The sequence below is a fragment of the Nicotiana tabacum genome, chromosome 6 (genome assembly GCF_000715075.1).
Source record: "Nicotiana tabacum cultivar K326 chromosome 6, ASM71507v2, whole genome shotgun sequence".
Taxonomy (NCBI): Eukaryota; Viridiplantae; Streptophyta; class Magnoliopsida; order Solanales; family Solanaceae; genus Nicotiana; species Nicotiana tabacum.
In genome coordinates this window covers 50,230,817-50,239,259 of record NC_134085.1, presented here as the reverse complement: position 1 = coordinate 50,239,259, position 8,443 = coordinate 50,230,817, and the positions used below count along the sequence as shown (strand labels likewise).

General features: G+C 39.4%; 1 protein-coding gene across 1 annotated transcript; it reads right to left on the bottom strand.

Moving 5' to 3' along the window:
• Positions 1 to 1,669: 1,669 nt before the first annotated feature.
• Positions 1,670 to 2,591, bottom strand: LOC107820104 (uncharacterized). The gene has a single exon (XM_016646321.2). The coding sequence runs from the start codon at positions 2,508 to 2,510 to the stop codon at positions 1,755 to 1,757; it is 756 nt and encodes a 251-aa protein (XP_016501807.1). The 5' UTR covers positions 2,511 to 2,591; the 3' UTR covers positions 1,670 to 1,754.
• Positions 2,592 to 8,443: the final 5,852 nt, after the last annotated feature.

Sequence of the window (8,443 nt, the reverse complement as noted above, 5' to 3'; positions counted from 1 at the left end):
CGAGAAAGGAGCTTTGCTTGCTCGACGATCGAGCTTGATCAGTCCCCATCGGAAAATTCGGGGACTGTACAGACGGAGTAGATGGTCGAGGGTTAACCAAGGAGCTTCAGTGTTGTTCACAAAATGGCGTAAGAGGAGCATGATTCGCACACCTTGTATATTTTGCAGAAAGCAAGGTCTATGGAGTCCACCGGGGTGAGCGTGAGGGGATAAGTGTAAACACTCAGACACCCCTTCACGTGAGTGGTAATATCGTTATTGGGCGCGGAAACGACCATGTCCTTACCCTCCCATTTACAATCAACTCGGACTACGAGTAGGGTTTTTCAGTGACGGAGCATATGTATCTCCATGTTCCCTCGCCTCGGTCTTTTTGACTGGAGGCTTTCTCGTCCTTGAAGTTGTCCCTGATAGAACATCCCCTGGGTATGAAGCTCTTCATGGGGGGCTCCTGAGCCACCTCGGTAACGTTCACCTCGGCATCTGGGGGGGGATGAAGGGGCAGCCTGCTGAGGCACTGACTAAGACGTTTTTGCTATTATAATTTGGAAAAATATAAGGTTGAAGAAAAATATGAAGATTTGAAGATAGTATGAAGTTATGAAGGTCTGGGTTGAAGGTTCAAGGAAGATGTATGAAGATGAACATGAAGATATGAAGGCTCAATGAACAATATATGAAGATTTGGAGAAGTTAAAAGCTGTTAGGATGTTCGAAGGTAGAGTCTAGAATCGGAAAGTGGAAGAAGTCAAAGGGGTTGAGGCTAGGGGAAACGACAATCAGTGCGCGATGTTTCACATTCGACGAGGGCCAGCCGATGACTGACAAATGTCCGAAGTCAGAATGACGCGACTGATAAGACGTTTCAGTCTACCTGTCATCTCAGCTATAACTTACGAGGGAAGAAACTGGGGTTCATCTATTATTTCTCATTGTTTCGGCAAACCTACTCTCTAGAAAACTAGGGAACTATCGGTATACAAATAAAATCGAGGATATAGCATACCCCGATTTCCCGGTGATGAAAACGGAAGAAGGGCATGGATGCACGAGACTGAAATCGAGGCTGGAAACCTTTCATATCGAGACCCATAATAGAAGAACAATGTGTTTATCAACGGGCATAATAAAGCAACGCTCCCGGGACACTGAACAATTTCTAAAACCTCGGGACATACGGTAAACGGTTACACACGACGGATAAAGGGCCGTGATATTCGTACCTGACCGGATATCACGACGTGGATCTCGCTCGATGTCAGTTACGGATCAGTAATTAATGAGAAAGGAAGATTTTTACCTTTTTAGACTTGTACTAGGGATCAAACTCTCTTACTATATAAAGGGGAGGTTTTTTCCTTTGATACACACATTGTAACACGCAAATCAAAGGCAATACCAATTCATTTTCTCCTTTCTAGCTATTGCAAAAGTTCTTACTTAACTGTTTGTTCTTCATTCACAATTGGGTTCGAACCAAGGGTCCGATCGAGGGCAAAATTATTGTTCAAGCTAGGTTCGGGCTAGGTCGTAACATTACGATTGGTTTGATCATTCATTTTGTCTTCAACTCGTTTATCTAGTATTCCTGATTATTTGTGTTGAATCAATCTACATATCCTTAAAACCACGTACAAATTTAATTGTTATCCGATTTAAGGGTAGACACTTTACTTTAAAAGGTGTTCAATCAAACCATTTGTTTGTTCTTCTGTATTAAGCAAATAATTACATATGGAGACAACCAGAGCTATTCACGACTGAGTCATGTACATTGAAATTGGATCATCTAGCCCCGAGCAACCAAGTAAACCTTGTTTGTACGGTAAGAAAGTTTTCTTCTTCATCTCTTTCAACACTTCTCTCTTCATCTTGTAATGCAACTCATGAGCCGAAATTGGTACCTTCCTCCTCCTCGAGCTCGGTACCGCTGATCCCACATTACTACTATTCGATTTAACATTATCTTGACGGGCTTTCTTCACCAACTCATACTTGTTCAACTCTTCTGTATTGCTAGTTGCTCGACTCTCAGAAGCACTTCTGAATAGCAATAAATCTGTCAGTTTCCATTTTCTGTTCCATAGCGATATCAATGATGAAACTGAAGAAGAATCCGAAGAAGAACAAGCAGCAGTAGCAGAGATCGCTGTGTTATCTTGATCAATGTTTTCATTGTTATCAAATAATAGCAAATCAGAAACTCTCCAAGGAGATAATGACCTTGTTGCTTTGTGCCTTCTGACGGGACTTGAAGAATTTGAAGAATTTTGAGTTCTTTCCCTTCCCCGACTTTCATTTTGACTTAAAGGCTTGATTCTTCCTCCATCAAAGAGCTCATCAGCTGCTGATATTGAGCTTTTCTCCAACTCATATCCACTAAATTCAAAAGTAAAACCATCATCAAAACGTTCAGGACTTGAAGGAGCACTTATATAAGGAGTAGTACAAGCACTGTCGTCCAAGTTAAAAACGGCAGGTGGTGATGGCAACATCATTTCCATCTCCATTAATTTCTGTACACTAAATTGTGAGCACTTTCTTTGATGAGAGAATAGGAAATTACTTAGCTTGAGAAACTAGAGAAGCGTGGATATGATATATATAGAAATATATAGGTACATGCAGGGGAGAGCGAGTGGAAGTTTGGAAAGAGGAAGGAAAGTGATATGATTTGATTTTAATTGATGATATAATAACAGGTACTAAAATGCTTAAGTAAATATTAAATCAGAGGAGGACAAAAACTTTTAATGATTAACCTAAATGAAAGTGCAGATGACATTAGATTATTATATTTAGTTTGTTTCGGTCAGAGAAGTGCTGCTATATTCACCAATCACCCTTAACCTTCTATTTGGATTATTGAAAATTTTGAGTAGAGGATGACAACATAAATTTTTGGTAATTAGATAAAAAGAAAAACAACATGACACTTTCATTATTATATTTAATTGGTTTAGTTAGGGTCAGAGATGTACTGCCGATGCTATATTAACCAATCACTGGCCTTTAACTTTTAATGTAAAGTGGGAATCAAAAATGAAATAGATGGGAGTCCGGAACCAAAATGTGGTTATTTTGGACTCAAACTACAAAAATAGGTGGTAAAAAAAATGACATTTTTATATATAGCGCCATAATACCTTGCGCTATATACTAACAGTAACGGTACTATTAAAGTATAGCGCCAGGTATTATGGCGCTATACTGTAAAATCTGACATGCCCAGGTATAGCGCCACAATACCTGGCGCTATACATACATCATTAATGTATAGCGTCAGGTATAGTGGCGCTATACTTCTTTTTCCTGGCCCCACCAATAATTCGTGACTTCAATAATTCAAAAGCGTATAGTGCCAACTTTTTGGGCGTTATACCTATATAAAAAAAATATCCGGCTAGCCATTTCCTATATAAAAAGGTTAGGATTGTATAGAAATTCATTCAAATAAAATTTTACCTCTTGTTGAAACGTTTATTGTTCTTAAATTCTCCAGCATTTTTTAATTATGTTTGAAGAGCGTAGAATAAGAGTTTCATTATATTGGGGGGGTGAGGTTGCGATGGAGAATAACTCTGTGGGCTACAGTTTACCTGCTCAGTGTCATGTTAAATTGCCACTTACAATAGAGTACGATAAATTGATATCGTTGTTATGCAAAAAACTGAGTGTGAGGAAACGTTCAGTGATACTTAAAGTAACAGGAAGATATCCGTATTCCGTCACTCCGCAAGGGGTTGCTTTTTACTCGGAGTTGAACATCGACGATGATGAAACTTTGAGTGATTTTTTGAGGACTCCGGACGAATGTCAGGAATTTCTTGTAATCACAATGTTGGAGATGTACGTGAAGGTCGAAGACGTTCCAAAAAATGAGGTTGTGCGTAGCAGAGATAACCCCTAGTCATCGGGTGGTTCTTATGGAGCAGTTTTTGCCGGACAGGTTTCAGATGAAAGAGTTTTCCTTGATTTAAACTTATTACCGCCGGCGAATGAGCAGCGAAAAAATAATTTATACCCTGCTTTCCATAATTCACAAGACGAGTGGTAAACTTCAATTTTTATTTGTGTTAATTATGTATATTTTTGGCGTATTGAATTTGTATTAACGCTCATATATTTAATAGGGAGTACTGGCCGGATATGAATTTTACAAGTGGCCCATCCGGTAGTCATCACTTAATTGAAAACGTCCATCATGAAATTTCATCACATTACGACTTGTAAGTGAAGTGATATAGCCATATGGAAATCATTTATTAATTCAGTAGCTTATATTTTTGTTGGTTGTGCAGTGAAAACGAGCAAGTTGAACCACCCGTACTCACTCAATTGACCGAAAACGACGTATTACATCGGGATCTGGCAGATGCACAGAGTGAGGAACAGAACAGTGATTACGATAACAATGTCGATAAATCCGGAGATGAGACACCCTTTTTTCGTGAGGATGGTGATGAGCAGGATGAGGAGGAAGGACCTGATTTGAAGAGTGACCCCCCTAGACGAAGAGTGTATGAGTCCGAAGTGCCGTTTCATTCAAGGGAGATTCCTTACATTGATAACTTGTCAACCGTGCTGGATATGGAAACTCTAACAAGGGATTTTGATGAAATTCGGACAGCAATGTGGGATGAGTCTAGACCAACGGTGCTTGCAAAGGGGATGCTTTTTTCTGATAAAACGCGCTTAAGCAGGGCTTGTAAAATGTACAACGTAAAAGAGTGTCGTGAGATGCAGGTATGAGAGTCAAGTCCGATGGTATACAAGGTTGTTTGCCGTGGTTTTGGCCATGTAATTAGATGTTGCGTGCGACCAAGAAGAAGACAGGTATGTGAAAAGTGGGTAAATACATTCCCACCCACACATGCGAAATGGACACATTCAACGGGAATCACTTCAACTGGGATATTGACTTGAATTCTCTTGTACTTATTCCGCATATCGAAGCATCCATAAGGTATACAATCAAAGAGTGCATTACATTGGTCCACCAGGAATATGGCCATACCATTACGAAAAGAAAGGCATTTTTCGTGCGCAAATGAGCGTTTGAAATTGTCTACGGTAATTGGGATAAGTCATTTGCATCTCTGCCAAAGTACATGACCGCACTGCAGCACTTTAACCCCGGGACAATTGTTGAATGAAAGCTTGAGCAGAGTCCGGGAACACCAGAATACATATTCAATTACGTGTTTTGGGCGTTTAAGCCGGCAATTGATGGTTTTTCGCATTGCCGGCCAGTAATATCCATAGACGGAACTCATGTCTATGGAAAGTACGATATCAAGCTATTGATAGCTGTGGCAGTGGATGCTAATGGACAAATATTTCCTCTAGATTTTGTTGTTTGTGCCAATGAAAGCATAGAGACGTGGATGCTGTTTTTGAACCACCTAAAGAGCACGTTGTCAAACAGCGTTCAGGTATTTGTCTAATATCTGATCAGCACGGTGGTATATTAAGTTCTGTGGAGAACTTGCCTGCATGGCAAGAACCTTATGCATACTACCGTTACTGTGTGAGGCACTTTAAGGTCAATTTCTAGAAGGCACATCCCAACAAGGATCTACATGATTTGATATGGATGGCAGCAACAAACCACTAACAGCATAAATTCCAGAGGCATATGGATTCTATAAGGCAAGAAGACGAGGCAGCCTATCGTTGGTTAATGCGACATGACCCTGAAAAGTGGACGTTGCATGCGGATGGTGGTAGACGATGGGGAATTCTTACTACAAACGTGTCAGAGTCCTTCAACGGGTTATTGAAGTCGGCAAGAGGATTTCCCGTCACAGCCATGGTGCGGATGTCGTTCAAGCAAATGGCAGAGAGGTTTGTTCGACGGTCTGCAGCTGCAACGGAATTGATGGAGAGGGGTGTTGAATTTATGCTAGTGCCTATGAAGAGATTTGAGAAATACAGATGGCGAGCACATTGGCATTCATTTTTGTTGTATGATAACGAAAGAGGTGTTTTTGAAGTTCGCACCGCTATCCATAATAATCGGGGTAATAGTGTACATACTGTAAATGAATCTGTAAGGTTATGCTCCTGTGGGAAATGGTCCATCTACCACATGCCTTGCTCATATGCCATCAAGTGTTTTCAACGTGTTGGTTATGCGGACACCAACTATGTTGATCAACAATATAGTGTTTCCAAGTACCTAAACACATATAGTGGTCAGTTGCAGCCAGTAGGTGTTGAGCATTATTAGCCTCCGGAACCATTTAAAATGGTGTGTAACAAGTCCTATTTGCGTAAAACACAGGTGCAGAAGAGAACACGTATACGGAACCAAATGGATGTTAGTGACACCGTTTATGCGCGCAAATGTGTTATATGCTCGCAAACAGGACACGACCGTCATAAATGTCCTTCAGCTGGTTTGGGTGGCAAAACTAATCAAGCTCGTGGTGGGTGTTCTTCTAGTGTACCTAACTACCCATTAGTTGATATTGTAATAATTAGTTGTTATATCTATGTTGTAAGATTTATGAAATAAAATTATGCTTGTTAACTATTATTTGTACTTTCCCATTTTACCTATTTAAATAATAATTTAATAAAATTATCTGTATATTTATTATGTGTGTGTTGTCTTGTCCAACTAAAAAAGTTGACCAGCTGACATAAAGTTGTCTTGTCAACATTATGATATTTAACACGCAAAGTTTAGCGCCGTTAGATAGTCCGTTATGTGTGTGTTGTCTTGTCGAACTGAAAAAGCTGACCAACTAACATAAAGTTGTCTTGTCAACATCATAATAGTTAACACGCAAAGTATAGCGCCATTAGATAGTCTGTTATGCGTGTGTTGTCTTGTCGAACTGAAAAAGCTCACTAGCTGACATAAAGTTGTCTTGTCAACATCATGATATTTAACACGCAAAGTATAGCGCCATTAGATAGTGCGTTATGTAGGTGTTGTCTCGCCTATAAATAACGGGCTCATTGTAGTTATGTTGTGTGCTCAAAATTTACTAAAAGCAAATATTTTATTAAAAGTAAGGTTTTTTTTTTACTAAAAGCAAATATTACACAAATGGCTCAACCTCTTCGTCCACCAAAGTGCAACTATGGAAAAACATGCTTGATGTAAAATTGTTGGGACGGTGGTGAAGTTGGACGCCGCTACTGGCACTATATGAACCAGTGTTACAAGGTTCCCGGCGAACCTATTTGTGATTTTCAAGAATGGGTTGATGAACCATGTTATCAGGAATGTAACAGAGAACAACTACAGTTTCTTCATAATATGTGTTTAAGACAACAAGAACATGAAAAAGAAAGCAATATAATTATTGCAGAATTGAGGGCGAACCTGAAGGAGGTGGGAGAAGAAAAATGGAAAACACAATGGAATTGTGAAGCACAAAAGGATCGAAAAAAAAATATAAACTGGAACTTGCGGAGGTGAAGGCGAAACTGAAAGAGGTAGAAGACGAAAAAGAACAACTGGAAGAACGATTTAAGTGGTTGGAGAGGAGAATAAATAGCAACCGGGACTAAACATTGACATGTATGTGTTTAGTGTATTTTTCATATTTCATGTATTTTTATTATGTTGGCCTGCTATATTTGTGTTTGTGATTGTGTTTGTGCTGTAGTAATGTTTTCCTTGTGTGTTGTACTAAATTTTATTTTAATTGAAGTAGAAGTTAAGTTCAAGTGCTTGTGTTGTACTACATTTTATTTTAATTGAAATGGAAGTTAAGTTTAAGTGCTTGTGTTGTACTAAATTTTATTTTATGAAACTATCAAACGAACGGAGAACTAAAAAAAGTAATGCGTATATTCGATTAAATAATATTGTCAATGTATACAAAAATATTATTTACACCATGTCAATGTGTCCCACATCCGGTGTGTCTCAATGCAGCCGCTGGCCTGAGGCGCATCCCCTCCCGCCTTGGTACGCTATCAGGATCATCATCATCAAGTCGTCTCCTTATAGCCGGATGCGGCTCAGGATGACATGTATCGGTGGTGCTGTCAGCTCCAGTAGAAGGCTACATAATAATATGAAACTTAGTATAGAAAACTACATAACAATTCACAACAATTTATATTGTCTTACCATCATCGTCTTTAGATCCTGAATATAGTCATCTGTCGTTGTATCGCATGAAGCCTTAAAAAGGAAATTAATAAAGTTAAAGAAAATAAATAAGTTACAGTTAACACAAATTCAAATTTAATACTAATAAACTCATACATGCGCATGTGATGTGGAGCCATAAATCAGTCCGCACCCACTATAAAAATTTTGGGTCGGTCGATCCTCAACAGTGGTAGATGGGCCTGGGAAATATCTACCCCAATCCACTCCTTGAATATCCGAGCTCGTGATCAATAACTGACCCGATGGGGTCACCTGCGATGGCACTAGAGTGCGATAAATTCCAAGGCTGTAAGACGGCATGTC

Bases quoted from the DNA above. Each gene is read 5' to 3' on its own strand.
- LOC107820104 (XM_016646321.2), bottom strand. From the start codon at position 2,510: ATGGAGATGGAAATGATGTTGCCATCACCACCTGCCGTTTTTAACTTG.